The sequence below is a fragment of the Clavelina lepadiformis genome, chromosome 2 (genome assembly GCF_947623445.1).
Source record: "Clavelina lepadiformis chromosome 2, kaClaLepa1.1, whole genome shotgun sequence".
NCBI classification, from domain to species: domain Eukaryota; kingdom Metazoa; phylum Chordata; class Ascidiacea; order Aplousobranchia; family Clavelinidae; genus Clavelina; species Clavelina lepadiformis.
The window spans coordinates 8,328,962-8,345,443 of NC_135241.1; the positions used below are offsets into that span (position 1 = coordinate 8,328,962).

The 16,482-nt window shown below is 36.5% G+C and overlaps 2 protein-coding genes across 3 annotated transcripts; both read right to left on the bottom strand.

Moving 5' to 3' along the window:
• Positions 1-729: 729 nt before the first annotated feature.
• LOC143447255 (crystal protein-like) lies at positions 730-6,570 on the bottom strand. Its single transcript, XM_076947266.1, has 11 exons — positions 6,552-6,570; positions 5,415-5,551; positions 4,885-5,096; positions 4,542-4,798; positions 3,396-3,534; positions 3,100-3,308; positions 2,720-2,864; positions 2,371-2,538; positions 1,853-1,990; positions 1,277-1,474; positions 730-1,198 (listed from the first exon to the last, which is right to left on the bottom strand). Exons 2-11 carry the CDS (start codon positions 5,533-5,535, stop codon positions 938-940), a joined length of 1,848 nt encoding a protein of 615 aa, XP_076803381.1. The 5' UTR covers positions 5,536-5,551; positions 6,552-6,570; the 3' UTR covers positions 730-937.
• Positions 6,571-8,213: 1,643 nt separating this feature from the next.
• On the bottom strand, positions 8,214-15,489 carry LOC143447257 (scavenger receptor cysteine-rich domain-containing protein DMBT1-like). Of its 2 annotated transcripts, XM_076947270.1 has the most exons (4): positions 13,396-15,489; positions 11,864-11,996; positions 11,450-11,702; positions 8,214-10,682 (listed from the first exon to the last, which is right to left on the bottom strand). In XM_076947270.1, the coding sequence occupies exons 2-4, from the start codon at positions 11,972-11,974 to the stop codon at positions 9,361-9,363; spliced, it is 1,686 nt and encodes a 561-aa protein (XP_076803385.1). In that variant the 5' UTR covers positions 11,975-11,996; positions 13,396-15,489; the 3' UTR covers positions 8,214-9,360. The 2 variants fall into 2 exon arrangements, with proteins under 2 accessions (XP_076803385.1, XP_076803384.1); XM_076947269.1 differs by lacking the exon at positions 13,396-15,489 and having other exon boundaries at positions 11,864-13,345.
• Positions 15,490-16,482: the final 993 nt, after the last annotated feature.

Here is a 16,482-nt window from a genome sequence, read left to right on the forward strand (position 1 = left end):
GTGAAAAAGGCGGCCAAGAAAGAATAAAAAGTAGAAGATAAGCAAATAGTACAAAAGGTAACTTACAGAATAACACAAAATAACTTTTTTACATGAAAGTATAGTTAAGTCTACTGGGTTAGTTTGGTTAATAGTTTGGATGCTTTATCTGCGCAAAGGTTTAAGAAAATCAGATAAAGCTATGTGTTAATTACTTTCTTCTCCAGTCAAAGTGGGCGTTTGTTGCCGCTAAAAGTTTTACTATACTTGTCTGCTAACCAGCTCTGTATACAACACCTCCTAGAAGCTAAGTCCTTAATCACATCATTAAAAGGGTTCTTGTCTCAAGCTGTTGCAATCGTTATACCTACGTAAAATATGCTTGTATTTGGGCAATGCCTGGGAAGATTTTTATTCAAACTACATACTTTGTTGACGATATACTGCGACAATGAATTTTGTACATGCAATGCCATGATGTTATATAAGGAATTTTACGAAAGAAACGGACTATACAATCGATCAACTATACAACGTTTTTTTTTAAATACTGAAACCTTTCTTGCAAGTGAAGTGCATATAAGCTATATACAGTATTAAGCTTTATGTTGCTCCCACGGACCAAGATGTGTTTGCATAAAGGATCAACTGAAAAGTTTGCTTGGAAATATTTGCTTTGTCATGCACACTGACCTTTCGCTAACTGACAGATTGCAGTTTTTAACAGTCTGCAGAACAGGAGAACGGTAGCAAGCTTGAGCCACTTTATAAAATATTAAGCAATTCTAATTACCAAGAAAAAACTGATAAGTACATATACTGTTAAGGCTTGATATATGTTGTATATATATTAATTATTATCAATATATACATCCTATACAATGATTAGTTAGTAAACCAACAAGACCCAAGCAAAAGTCTGCCATGGTGCTGAGTCATTTCAGTGGTTAACAAATATCTAAACATGACGCCACATCTGTTTAAATTTTTTTCTCCAATAACGTTGAAGTTGAGCTGTCATGTAGTGATCTGCATAAGCGTCTACATTATCCCAAAAGTCACAAATATCTTTATATGGCTGTCGCATTTCAAAGTCTCCATTTGCTTGTAGTTGTAGGGCTTTGTAGTCATTTTCCGGTGTGCCATATTCACCAAACGTCGACCATGCTTTAGCTCCAACTTGCCCACCGTCTTCAATTACAGATGTCTTGACAATATCCTATTTGTAAGGGAAATAAATCGCATTTTAGTTCTCCACACCAATAAACGTCAAAATAGAAATTTCATGTATACCTACTTTTGCCCTAATAGTAGCAGGAGGCCCATTTGGGTTGCCATACTTGGCAAAATTAGTCCAGTACCAGATCAACCGTTTTGAAAACACCCTTTCTTCTTCGGTAAAGGTAAACGTTGTCATTTGTTCCACGTTAAACAAGTAAGCAAGTTCTGCCGCGTGACATACACGGTCAAAGCAAAGCGGTTCTTCCCATACTTCCTGTAATTTCAAGTAAATTTGTTTGAACTGCAGGAGATTCATTCTTCCACTGTAGCTTATACCGTGGAACTGTGCAAAATTAAAATCAAAAAAGAAACCATAGCTCCATTGCAAGTAAAACGATGCAAGAAAGTGTCTGCCAAGTTAATGTTTAACTTCTTTGTCGGTAGGCTGCAGTTATAGCAAAATTTAGGGAGGCAAATCGCTCTAAGTTTAAAAATGAAAACTTTTTAGAAAACCTTTCATTATTTTTGAGTTGTATATCACGAACAAAAAGCAAAACAATTGGGCCTTGAGCACCTCGAAGTGCTACAGAGTTAACTGTAATTGTAGTCGTAGGATTATATACTGCACAAGTCATTGACTCATTATACTCACTTCAAATGACCACGTCTGGTTGAATATATACCACCAATGCTGGATATTGCGGGTGGAATTTTGTGCTTTTCGTTGAGGGCACGAGAACAAATACTCCGTTGCTAATTTGTTTACCATTTCCCGACAATCACCGTAACACTAAATTAGGTAAAGCTGGTTTAAAGTAGTGGCGAAATAATCGGTGTAAGCTATACTGGTGGCATCACAAGAAAGCGTTAGAAGTTTGAAAATGATTAATAAATTTTAGTGGCTCAAAGTAAAGCATATAAAGTGGAAACGCATTATTGATCGAAGCTAAAGGAATTTCTAAAATTACTTTCATTGATCCGTAAGTGATGTAAGGCCTATAATAATTTATACTGGTATATATTGATATTTTACCAGGACAAATTACCCTATGAGTAACCAAGGTTATCCAAAATGTTGATATAAGCGAAGCTGACGAGTTTTCATTGTAGTAATGAGTAGAATCATTTGCAATTTCAATAATGATTACGTAGCCCTTGACCTTGATATACCTCGTCAGGATATGTTGAATAGACTGGAGAATAATCTTCTTTGAACACAATTCGGAGCAAAGCTTTGTAGAACATGTTCGTCATTGGGTTTGGAAATGCCTCAGCCACGAATATCATACCTTCATCCACGGTTGCACCGTTAATCATGGGTTTATTGTGTACGTTACCCTGTTGATATATGAAATATTGTTGATTTTTTACTTTTTCAATTTTTTTTTGAATTTTCCCATAAAACGCGGTTATATCATCAAAGAAAAAACTTTGATTTACAACGTATAGACCTTAAGGTTATATAAAATTACTTATAAGTTATAACTCATGATTTTCTGCGACAGAAAATTTTGTTTACTTTAATGAAAGCATCAACAGGTTGTTCTCGCAAAACGTCTCCATCAATAACTGGACTCCAAGGTTGAAAAATTAATGTTATGCGGCTGGGATCTGTTACCTCCAGTGATGTGTCATTAAAAGCCTTTTCCAGTTCTTTAACTGACCTAGAAGAATACTTTAGCTAGACAACAGTACAATTGACTACAAATGTAGACTATCGTAATATTTTTCTAACGGATTTTTACGACAGATATTTTGGTACCACAAATGCTGTAGCCTAATTGCAACGATAGAACATTTCAATAATATCTTACACCAAATATCTTAAAAGTAATTTTATTGAGTGAAACTGTTTTATAACCAAACGAGCAATTTTGAGCCCGAAACTATATAGCCAACTTTGCTCGCAAACACGTCATGTCATCTCTTTGGCATCCAGCCGCTTCAGCAAATCGTCCGCCGAATTCCTTGGCGTCAGTCCAGTTTCTCAAAGGCAAACCGAACGGATTGCTTTGCATGATACCTTGCCGGAAGAGATCTTTACTCACTTCTGATGTAAAATGAATGCCAACAGACTCGGCACCGGCACTTTGGCCAAATATTGTTACCTGTTGAGAGAAAATATTGTACAGCTCGACTTCACAGTTTAGGATTACATGATAAAGAATGCTTACATGAATTTATTGTAAGCATACCTTATTAGGATCTCCTCCAAAATTTTGTATATTTTGCTTTACCCATTCCAGTGTTTTTATTTGATCCCAAAATCCAAAATTTCCTTTTGCTTCCTCGCTTCCTTTTTCTCCTTGGACCAAAAATCCAAGATGTGCAACTCTGCAAAGTGTTTATTTATTGTTGTAATGTAGACCAGGTGTGTACAAACTACGGTCCAGCACCTGTTTATTATTGGTCTGCGGCCTTCATCGAGCTCACACGTAACTTTGTATCAAAGATAAAGAAATACGAAACAAACGCTGAAAGTTTAAGTCTAAGAAACTTTATTTCAATGTGGTTTACATAAAACTATTTAACTTCGCACTATTCAGGTGCAAATTCATTTTCAAGCATTTAGTGGTAATTATTATCTTTCATTCGTTAATTGTAAGGTGACCTAAGTTACAGTACATTATTGAGCAGATATTGCGTAGAAATTTAAAAATTTCATATCACAAGAACTTTACAATACCGTATTGTAATTTCTTATGGTCCCATCTGTAACGAGACCCTGTAGTGCCGGTACACTGCAATTAACTGTTAAATGATCTTATGTGTTACACCAAATATGGCAGAACCAAAGGAACTTTTCGAATGCACGTACATAAAGCAAAAATCTTCATTGTTATATAATTCTTAATCAAAATATTCTGAATAATATCAAAATAATATTCAAAACAATTTCATTGCTCCCACGAAGAACGTTGAAATATTCCCATCTTTATCCGCCCATTTTGCAATGAAATCATTAAACTGATTCTTCTATGGCTTTTTATTTTATATAGCGCTGGTCGGCGTAAACTTTGTGTTTGTGGTACCTGTTAGAGTTCTAGGGCAAGCGAGTCGCTGCAGTTGTATGACTTTTTATTGCTTTGGGACTTGGGTGATATTTCTTTCTATTTAACATTTTGAGTTAGAAAATGAATTTTGCCGCCCATGCCTTTGTTCATGGTCTTTACGATATTTAGTGTGTTGTAGGCAAGCAGCAATCTTCACACATAGTGAGTGGCCCGAACACTGGTTAACTTTTCAGCACATGGCCCTCAGTGAAAAAAATTTGGACAACCCTGCTGTAGATAACGCTAGCGAAAGTCTATTTATAAAAATACTGAAACCATCAAATCTACCTATAATTTGTGGTCACAACGATAACATCTCCCATGTTTGCCATGTTGCGACCGTCGTATAGAACACACGAACCAGCACCGTTCAGAAAGTTTCCTCCGTAAAACCAAACCATCACTGCTAGAGGAGCACTTTGACCTCCTGGTAAGTAATCGTTTTGTAAAGCATAGTGTTCAGATGTGACTATATCATCGGATTTGGCATTCGTGAGCAAACGCCTCGGCACCCAAACATTTAGATAAAGGCAGTCTTCACTTATCTGCAAATATTACTGAAAAATTAAAACAAAAAATTAAAATGGTTTTTTGAATTAGAATGTGAGCTAAATTCTATTTGTTTTTTTACTTCATGTGGACAGGAGTACTCCGAAGCGGGCTGGTCACATATCTGCTGGCACCCAGGTCTTTTGTACGTTGCATCCCAGTATCTCGATTCATATTTTAAAGGATCGCGCGGTCTGCGCCATCTAAACTCTCTAATTGGTGGTTGACTGAAAGGAATCCCGAAAAATATTCCCGCTTCTGGTGTTACTTGTCCCACGATATTTCCTTCATTTACTGAGAATGGAAACAAGTTTACCATATTTACACCGTCAAATGCAAAGGAAAAATACATGCTTTGTAACAATATCCACAAATTTCAATTATTATGAACTTAAAGATTTTTCCTAAAGTACTTTCAAAGTTTATACTTGCTTAGTTTACCCAAAGAATAAAATATAATAGCTATAGTTTACCAAATTAAAGTACTCCTATATTTATATGATTATAATTTATAAACTTGCGTAAGTATTTGTGTTAAAATATATTGAAAAAATCAAATAGATTATTGTGATTTTACAACAAGAAACGAAAAAAATACGTTTTACTAGCTACCTGTTGCAGTGACGAGATCAAGCCTGTCAGGTTTAGGAAGAGTTATTACCAGCGGTATAGTTATGGCAGCGCATAAAATTACACCGATAACTGCTGCAATATATACTTTTTGGTGGCCCATGTCAAATTCTCACTACCTTTAAAAAAATATACTTTGCTTTATTTATTAACTGAATTTAAGACAAAGTACTTCCAAAGTTTAAATGGAATTGAAATAATCACAACTTTAACATCACTTCCCCATAAACGACTAATGTCACAGGTGACTGCCATCGGCAAGTTAGAGGCATGAGGCAATATTTATAGCAATAATATTTTGATTTTATGGCCTTGCATATATTTTTATCATCAATCGTGTTTGCAATTTTGTGGTTGGCAATCATTACTTTGTGTATATAAGAATGATTAAGTGTCCTTTTGTAGCTTGTTAATGATTACAGTGCAAGTTTTTACAAGGTAAATATTTAACGGAACATGTTGGTCGTTAATTTTGTTATGGTAAATTCTGGAACCTGAGCTTCCTGTGAATTGACGTTCGTTAACAAGAGCATACATAAAGGTTGGACCTTTATGCTTTGGTCATTGTAGGAGCAGTTTCAAACTATTAGCTAACGTTTCTTTGCTCTTTTGTTAATCAAAAATGCACAAGTGTTATTTTTTACAAATAACAAAAAAAAATCGTTCAAAAGAGTAGTTTCGAGTAACTCTTAGTATAGTTACTTATAGCCTAAGTTAGTAACTCTTTCAGAACAACTGAAACTGTTACTTTAAAGCAGTGGGTCTCAACCTTTCTTGGTTCGTGGTTCCCTTACAGTGACCCTCAAAATTCGTGGCCATCTGCTTATCAACAAAAAAATGCAGATTATTGATTGCAAAACACTTTTTACTCCACCACTGCGTGTGCAGTAGCCTTCGTAGCCTTATTTTCGCACAGAAAGCACAAGCACAAAAACGCGAAAAAATTGTGTCCCGCTTTGTCTCGTCTTCCCCTATTACTACACTACAGCTCACTGGCGAGGAATCCGTTTGCGGCCACCGGAAAACGCCCCCCCTGGCCCTACAAAGCGGCCATTGGCCTCCAGTTGAGAAACCCTGCTTTAAAGTCGTGGACTCAGTTAACTCGTTTAGTATACTTACTACCACCGCAACCACTTGAAATGTTTAGGTCATTCGTAAATCCAACCCTTATGTTGCTGAAGCATGAGCGAGTTTTTATTTAAACCCAATACGCTTTGGGACACGGTTCTTAATTTTTTGAAAACTGATACCCACCGTGACTCTGAATGGGAATGCTATAACTCAATGACCCATGTTTATATACCCATTAAAATTTAAATTTATACCGATTTAGCCGTACCCAGGCCATCCTGAGTAAGGAAAGTTCGGAGAGGTAGTAGTCGGCGTCGGATTATGAAGCTGCAAAGTCTGGCAGGGTTATACTGCCATACCCCATTCTCCACTTTGCATCCCAATTATGGCTTGCCCAACGAGCCCCACTGCTGATGCTTGAGTTTTCCGCTTGTTCAAACGGTTGCAATGCCGGTGGGACAAATGAATTTCTTGATTTTAGTCGTTGAACTAGTATAATTACTGATACAAAAACTTTCGGTGGAGCCGATGGAGTGGTTCTGTTATTCGACCAACAAGAAAAAAATAGCTATATTGCAGCGAATCCATGATATGCTATCAGAAGGCGCAGCTTGCTGGCAAGACGGCGGTGCCATATATTGTGTAGTAGGCAACTGTAAGCTCTAAAAGTACAGCGCCGGCTTTTGCCGTTGTCTCGAAGTTGTTCTCGATGTCCTGAGTCGAAAGAGGGCTTTATTTTACTCTCCGCGTCGGCACCCAGCCTAATCCCAGGGGAAGATGGGGAATAAGATGGTTTCAAGTTTCAACATAGGCGTACACGATCAGGCGTCTTGAAGGGGACACAAAAAAGAGATAACTCTTTGAGTCGCCTAGCGACTTCGGGATTGCAACTACAAGGGCTCTTTTCCAAATTTTTGTGCTGTCGCAAACAGGAAAACGCAGCGAAGACTTCATTATGGGACCAGCATGATGTATGTGATCCGAGTAGATGTTGTCTGGGCCCGGAGCCTTACCTGGCTCTGTTTTTTGGAGGGTAACGTCAAGCTTATTTTGGGAGAAATCGCCAGAGACGTTTTCGCTGTCAACTGTTTCAAGTCTAGAAAACAACTTGTGGTTTCTTTGCTCTTGTATCCCGTTTTTTTGCCAATTGAGTGGAGATGATGCTGGACGAAGGGGGCACGAGCTGTTCTGCCGTTACGGTTGTGTAAGATATGTCAACATGGCCAGATACAGGAGCAAAGATATGCCAGCTAAAGGAAAGGACCGGCGCTTCTTTCGAGCTACCGGCGGTTAACTAACGGAAATTGATTGTTACTCTTTTACTTAAGCTAAATTTATCACATTGCGAAAAAGTAAATGATGTCATTTGCATGCAAGCATGTGTACATCATGTTTAAATCAACGATAGACTACACACTCATTTTAACTACTTTGCATAATGTGACATACTTAACTAAACTATGGCTAAACAGGGTGATTTGTCATGTCAAGTCAATTCAGTCCACTCAACCCCAACGAGTTCACGGAATCCACAGGTAACATGGTTGTGACCCAATAAGATTGCTTCTATTATTCATTTTATGGGTCATGCTCCAAAGGCTAAAAATTACTGCTTTAGAACTAAAATAAAACATCAAATCAAAGTGAAATATACGCAAAGTGAAATCAGAAAACAATTTAAATTTATATCTATCCTTTTATCTTGAACGTTTTGTGATAAATATATCACTTAATATAATATAAAATTGTGTACGACATAGAATTCTCGTCTATCGAATCAGTGAAGCATAACACTGCGTGACGTAATCGATTGTTGCCCTGTGCGTGCATTTTGATTCATTCAGTCTCTTTTGGTTTCTACGTTCAACGCCGCAACATGTCTTTATGCAGTTGCTGTCACAATGTTCTATCTTGATGTATTCGTTCAAAGAAGCTTCAAATATAATCAGATTATACAGTAGTCATTCCTGTGTCATTATTGCTGAAGTCTATCAAGGTTCACTGTTAAGATATACACAAGGAAACAGACTTTGTAGTGTAAGTGGGTAAACCTTACAGGCTAAGGTAACATATACCACTTTTCATTACAGTTTATTAGTCTTTTTGAGAACTTAAATATTTGCTGAAAATTTTGTGGCGTTAGTGGGCGCTACACATCCACTTTTCACTCATAAATGTTAAAGATTAGTTAAAAATTTTTACAGCTCCATTACAGCTAAATAACAATTGATATAGACTAAATGCTAAAAAATTGCAACAAAACAATATCGGAAATTTCACTAACTTATTATTATTATGCTTGAAGAATAACTGATAAATTTAACAAAGTTGAGTGTCATAAATTCCAGTGTAACCTAAAGACTCTTTCCAAAGAAAAACGCAATGCCATAAAGTATATAGTATAGGCTACACATTTTGATACAAAAGTAGAGTTACAAAGAGATAACTTCCCAAAGTTTGAGAGGTCTCACCGACACATCTTTTAATGCATTTCATTGGCACTGGTTGACACGTGACATACATGTTTTGTGAAATCACTGAATTTCGCACGACTCTTGAAGTGAAGTACTTCACCAATACATGTAAACTTATTGTATAGCCTACAATGTAAGCTATTATTTATCCACGGCTATAGGAAACTGGATCGCGCATTTTACCCGTACCTAAATCTCTGCCAGCAAATATTGAAGTGCATCCTTATCTGACGAACTATTATAATGGCATTTGGAAGTAAAAACATCTCCACAGCAACGTAAGCTTATCTACGCGGTGAAATAATGACCGTCAATTGTTCAGCACCATCCATACAGGCTTACGTAAATAAATACAAAACCGGAAGCACATGCCCGAACCGCGACTAGAGATCAATGTGTTCACTCGATGAACAAACAGTTTCTGAGCTGTATGATGTTGTGTAGTTGAGAAGAAACCCTTTTCCAGTCGTTGAGTCATCCGTCAAAAAGTTAAGGAAAAGGTAAACATCACTGGAGTAAAATGTCCCGTAATCTTCACTGCCCAGCTCTGCTAACAAAAGATCATCAGCATCGTTTCCGTCGTAAATGTACAGGTGGTCGCAGCAGCTTTCAAGCTGGATATCAATAACTGTAAGTTTTATTACGAATTCTGGGTAAGGAGAATATATGAGCCATGTACAGTTCATAGAATTGTAGTAAGAATTCGGATAGCCGGCTGAGTATAAAATATTCACGTTGTGTGGGTATGCGTACAACTCCTGGACAGGTGCGCATATCAAGCTTTCATATTGCAAGGTGAATCCTTTTTGGGTTACAGAAATGTCAGTTACAAAGTTAATAAAAATGTAATTTTTACTGGAAAACACAGTTTTAGTTGAATTATTTCCGAGGTTAGCAAGTAGCGTGAATGCAGAAGAGTAACCATCATACACCAAAACTAAGTCGCAACAACTTTCAAGCTCAATGTCAAGCACTGTGACAGCAATAACATGATCACTGTTTAAACTTACGATTCTCCAAGAATAGTCAACGTTATTAGGATATGAAATGGGGTAACCCGGAGAAGAGAAGGTTAGCTGTTGATGCCCGTCGGTATATAAATTAGTTGTGCCACGGCAAGCAGAAGATGGAATATCTACAACGGTTGTGGACGTTACCTTCTTCGTTCTGGTGTTTTCTGGTTTAGTAGTCGTAATGACTGCAGGGCTCGTAGCTCTTACCAAAGCTTTGAAACCACGCGATGTTTCCAAGCCATCAGAAGTAAGGCGTAAGAGCACACTGTTTTTGGTTGATTGGAAACGTTGACCAGAATTTATACGTCCAGTATCTATTGTTTCATTTATCTGAGCAATGATGTCATCGTTTACTCCGTCATAGACAGTCAGTCGGTCAAAATTTTCCATTTCTAACTCTGTTATGTCAATGACAACCGTTTTATCCTCTGGCACTCTTATCCACCACGTTACATTTGCATTATTTGGGTAGTCGTTTGGATAGTTTGGCGATGAGATTTCTATAGCAATATTTTCCGCCGTAGTTTCATACAGATCTACAGAGACATGGACTCCATTTGGAATTCTCTTGTCGTTTTGTAACACATCGGTGACTACAGGATTTTCATATTTTACTTCAAAAATCAACTCATGTCCCCCTTTGATGTGAATTGTGTTCTCATCCGCTTGAAATTGACCATTGTTGTACACATCTGTAAATGCAAATAAAAACTATTTGCGTTGGTTGTATATCATCTGAGTGACAGTTTATTTGAGTGACAGCTCATTTGAGTGAGATAATTATAGTTCATTTGAGTGACACATTGATAACTACTGTTTAATTCATTTGAGTGACACATTGATAAGGACTGTGTAATTCATTTCAGTGACAGATTGACATTTTTTGTTTAAGTTGCAGTTGCTGTTAATTAGAAAGTGCACAGATGACAACACACACAAGACAAAGTTTAGAGTACTATCTACAAAAAAAACAACTGTGTGATGTTGTGTGAAATGCAACAGATAAGATAAGAGCCATGTTTTCTATTGCGTTGGTGTGATGTTGTGCAAAATGCAACAGATAACATGGTTTCCATTGTATTTGTGTGAAGAGCAACGGAAACCATGTTATCTGTTACATTTATATCATATGTGCCACTCATTTCTCAACCATTACTGTAGTTTGAACAGTACTCACCAATGTGTCACTCAAATGAACTATCACTCAGTTGAGCATGAATTATTTGTCACTCAAATGAACGTTAAAAGAATGTGTCACTCAAATGAGCAGTCACTCAAATGAAATGTCACTCAGTTGGTCAACTACCATTTGCGTTATGCAAAAAGAGCATTATCGCATTCTACTGACCAATGCACCGTTATTATTTCTTTATTTCTATGAATGATGTATCACAGACAGTAACATAATATACTTTAACTTCAATGATCATTTCATATGACAAATTATTGAAATTATTACCTGAAATAGATCTAGGAATGTAGATTGCTGCGTTGTGATCTTCCGAAACTGCCCTTTTCATTACTTCCTGCGCTGTATCTTTATTACCCTTTTTCCCGTAAAACAGTTTTCCTTGGAAACGCAAGGAGAATGATTTTTTATCAGCTTTATCTGGTAGATAAGCATGAAAACCAATATCTATAGGGGTCGTTCCAGCATTTCTTACAGATGTTTGTAAGAACTGCAGGTGTCTGTATTTAGTCTGGAAATCTCCCTGAACATGAATAAAGATAAAATTAAACAGGAAATGCGACAAAAAAAGAGAGCTTTGAAATAAAACTATTGGAAGAAAATAAAAATTCATTAGTCATTAAAACTGGTGTTATTAATTATGTTTACCTCTACGTAACTTATTTCAAGAAACGCTACTGGTACCTTCTCGTAAAAAGGCTCAGGAAATAATCCAATTATTAGCACTTCATTTTCTTCAGCAAAAGCAAGATGAAAACATGTTAAAACAATTATCTCTGCCTTCCAAAGCCACATTTCGATGTTACCGAAAGATACACTGCCACAATCAAATGTCAAAAGTTCAAAGCGAAGGACATATCTAATAAGTTATTAGTAACAACTAATTCGCTGCAAATGGTTTACGTTAGTGAAATTAGTGTAAAAGTTAATACTCTGTTGTTATCGGCATTTACATTTCTTCCGCTATGACTAAACTGATTAAAATGAATACTATAATACAGTAATCATGGAAACGAAGCCTCGTTCGTCTGTGAATCTATGTGCTATTATGACTATATGGCGATAATACGCTTGTTTGAAAACAATTCAAAACGCAAAGCCACTTTTCTGCACGCACAATGCGTCACTTTGGGCAAACACGATACCAGTTAGTTTTATTGTTTTAGGAGAGCAGCAGGTTTTACATCTGGTCAGAATGATTAAGTTCCCACACGCTGTTGGTTAAACCTGCTTCGCAATGCAAGTTTCCAATTATACGTTAACACATAGTTTGGATGTCTTTCACGTTCTATTGTATAAAAACCAAACCGGTAGAAAATACATAAGATAAAAAAACTATCCCATCCTTGATGTTGTTGATTAAAAGTGCACGTCAATTGCGCTGAGAGTATGATTCGGAAGGAAACTTTAAGCGCTATGTCTTGAAACAGCTCAAAGCTGCATTTAAGCGGCTATATCTTACATCTTCGTATCTTATAACATCAAAATCGGGTTACTTGAGCACAAATAGGCTAGGCTATTTTCAACAGCATCATTAGATTGCTTTAATTTTTCATTATAAGAACAATACAACGGTTAAGCAAATATAAATTTATTAAGGTCATTGTCAAAAGAAAAAACTATAAAGGTTTCCTTTAGTTTACGCTAACTTTTTAAAGAAACCTGTAGTTTGAGCCGGTATGGTATGATAATCTTTATTCACGGACTGAGGGTTATCTCTGCACCACTTAACCAACCTACTCCCAAATTCTGTCGCTCTTTTTTCACCCTATTTGCCCATAAACATATAGCAAAGTCAACCGTATCGTCTCGTTTGGTAGCGACAATTTACATTAAAAATGAGTGAGGGCAGGTAATGAGTAGTCAACTACTACCTGTAATTCTTAAATGTATTGTAACAGTGTGGTTATTACTCCAAACGTCTGCTAATGACCGCATTAGCTTTAGCTCTCGTCTCTTCAATTCGTTTAATTTGCGCTTTTCAAAATCTTGCTCTATTTAGGTTTCGGAAATGTTTTTAATTGGCTGCTTTAATTTTAATTTAACTTAATTATTTAAACGAAAAAAAACGTGCATTCGAAGCTATTCTTCACAATTTCTTGTTAATGTAGTCAAGTTACTTTAACGTAAATGTTATAACAGAGCAAATTAGCAACCTAAACCTAAATTTACTGATAAATAATATAGTTATAAAGTATAACCAACTTTTTGCATACCTGTTTTCCTGGCCGCCCACCCTTAACAACGGGCTGGTTTACCTACTTACATAGTCACAATATCTTTATAAATCGGCATGTTGACACTGTGGAAAGGATATTTGGCAATAGCCTACATAGCCTGGGAACGCTTAATCACTTGACAGTTTCAGAAGTACAAAATAATCGTAATTCAGACTACAGCAAGCTACCATCGCGCCGTGGTGTTCTAACTCCAATAGCAGTTTTAACTGAGCTCATGTTAAAATTTACTCCTGACGTTACCAATTGCAGTCTGCTGTTTTTACGTAGCACTCTGCAATAGGCGAAGTCATATTGTTTAAATTTCGTCATTGTCTGTGAAGTAACGAAAAATAAAATGCTAACCAATAAAACATGATAAAATAACAATTCCACCAGCAGTAATGAGCGTGAACAAGCAACAAAGCCCAAAGGCTTACAACGTGCAAGAATGATGTAGCGATTGTAGCCAAATGATAAAGATGAATAATGGCTAGCACGTCCACTAAACCCAACATACTATAAATAAGTTAAAAAATTACAGCGGCAAAGCAATGCTCACAAACATATGTAATAACTAATAAGTTATATAACGTCGGAGGCAGTGCGGTAACGAAGCTACAAATAAACTGATAAAACAGACTTGTAAAGATATACTTAGAGACATGGTAATCCGGAAAACCATTATTATTGTTGTACAGAAGCCTGTTGTTTTTAAATACAACTCTGTTATTGTTTGCTGCTCAGTAACTGACAGGCTCTTACCTACCTACCCGCTCTTTTAGTTAAGAATCCGCCTTTCAAACTCAGCAAAATACTGTGCAATCAGTAGGCTAAGCCTGCTTTGTTCCGTGCGAGTATGCAGCTCCGTACGTAATTCTGTATCGATACACCTAGCTAGGTTTTATTTCAGTAATTCACCTTACGTTGGCCGAATTCTCATACCAATAACGGTATTCAAGAATGCTTTTACTGTATAACGATTACCTTCTTCTCTCAAGTCATTTATAGACAACCATAAAATATGAAAGAGTGCTTGGTGAAAGTCCTTTGACTATTCCACCGTACCAAGGTCAGGTAGAACAAGACATAAGGGAGAAGAAAAACATTAAAAAGTCGATCTTTGTTACGGTAATAATAGTTAACATTGTGACTAAATTCAAAGGATGCCACTATTTCACCGGAAAAAAATCGTGTGTTAAAAGCTATTTTACACAGTATCTTGTTAACCTAAATTAAGTGTTAATTGTTATACTGTAACATATTAACCTAAACCTAACCTAAATCTATAAATCTAGAGAGTGAATACTTTACCGAAGTACCCTGTAGATCACGGCGGATAAGTTGCTTAGGAGAGAGGCAATGTAAAAAGTTTATTTTAGCTATATTTAAGGTTTTATTGGAGTTAGATTTATGGCTGCCACTATTCCACTGAATAAAATCGTGCATTCGAAGCTATTTTTCACAGTTTCTTGTTAACTTAACTCGAACGTTATAAAATAGTAACCTGGGTTGTAACCAAGTCAGTAAAGTCGAGCCATTTTGAGTTGTGACTCGAGGAAATACCTTTCAACGTATGACGTCACGTTATGCGTTGCGTTAAATTGGTTGCTATATAAGGCCATAACTGTCTACAAATTAGTCTGGTTGATGCTTTTTACGAAGAGTTGTAATTTTTTTGAAAATGCTCCGTTTTCGTTACATATTCTCCTTAGCCCAAACAATCGTTATAACGTGACTCGAGTCATTCTGGATCTTTGACTCGAGTCATTACAACACTGATAGTAACCCAAACTTAACCTAAATCTGCCTTCCAATCTAAATCCAATAAAATCTTAAATCTACTTCTGCATATCTATTCTCCTTACCTCACCGCCTATCTTTGACAACAGGCTGCGTGACCTACTTACGGTGAAAGTCACCCTCTTTAATTATAGCAGTGCTCACTTTTCGCCATTGACTGTGGCCCACAACAAATAGCTGCACCCGTAACCGACATGAATTTTCTTCCATGACCATGGGTTTATGATTGGTTGAAGTAAAATTGCCTAGTGAAAGCGTTTCAGGACAACAAAAAAACTCTTAAAAATTCTTCTCTTGCTTACTAACTTTTAAGTGATTATAGGCCTAAATACGATACCAGCATCAATAGTATAGCCTATTCAGTCAATCAACCTGATCTATACAACTTTTTTAAAACTCAAACTCCTTTTACAAGCCTTGATATTCTCTTATAGCTATATTCTTCTTCTCTGGCTTACTAACTTTTAAGTCATTCAGTATGTTAAAAATAGAGCTGGGAATTGAGCTGATGTTCTCTAGCCGTTAGCTGGTGGTTAGCTGCCGTAGCCACTAATTGTCAAATCAATCGCAGGCAAAACTGCTATTTATTCTTAAGAAATGTGATGAAAAGCGTTGTACAGCATTAGCAATTTATGCCATGCTAGACCATGAATTTTATCTGGAAGACAAAGAGTTCAATCATCAAAATAATTAACAGAGCAACAATATTTCGTTAATCAATGGATTACAAAAAATATTGCTCCAAATTTTCTCTAACATGTAGGCCTACATTTTCGGCTAAAGACTAACGCAATCAAAAATTAACTGGCCAATTTTTCCCATCCCTAGTTAAAACATAACCTAAAATTACACATCCATTAGCAGCAGTAACAATTAGTTAATGAATCAATAGACCCAGGTGAGTGCCATATGCATTCCTTTATGCGATAAAAAAAACTTTGAAAATATATTGCCTAGTTCTTATTTACATTGGATTGAATCCTAGGCATTGGACTTGTTTAATATGACGGGTTACGTAACGCGTCGCAGATAACACGCAAACTCTTATGCGGCGGAAACTCGGAAAGGTCTATTAATTCACTCAATCAACCTGATCAGCACAACTTTAAACTCAACTCGTTTTTAAAGTCTTACAATTAACATTACTCGCAACATCCATTGCGTTTACAGTATTGTTTGTCACAATTAGATTGTTGGAATTAAGTGTTTGAAATGGTGTGATAAATCATTACCGGTGTTGCTTACTGCCAAAGGTTTGGCGGATATTGGAGAGACGCTCATATA

What these genes read in the sequence shown, in the direction of transcription:
- LOC143447255 (XM_076947266.1), bottom strand. Translation starts at nt 5,535, where the DNA reads ATGGGCCACCAAAAAGTATATATTGCAGCAGTTATCGGTGTAATTTTA. An exon ending in AGTACTCCTGTCCACATGAA is followed by an intron (nt 4,799 to 4,884) that starts GTAAAAAAACAA and finishes TAATATTTGCAG; the next exon opens with ATAAGTGAAGACTGCCTTTA. An exon ending in GTTGTGACCACAAATTATAG is followed by an intron (nt 3,535 to 4,541) that starts GTAGATTTGATG and finishes AACACTTTGCAG; the next exon opens with AGTTGCACATCTTGGATTTT.
- LOC143447257 (XM_076947270.1), bottom strand. Translation starts at nt 11,974, where the DNA reads ATGTGGCTTTGGAAGGCAGAGATAATTGTTTTAACATGTTTTCATCTT. An exon ending in CTGAGCCTTTTTACGAGAAG is followed by an intron (nt 11,703 to 11,863) that starts GTACCAGTAGCG and finishes ATTCATGTTCAG; the next exon opens with GGAGATTTCCAGACTAAATA. An exon ending in CATTCCTAGATCTATTTCAG is followed by an intron (nt 10,683 to 11,449) that starts GTAATAATTTCA and finishes TTGCATTTACAG; the next exon opens with ATGTGTACAACAATGGTCAA.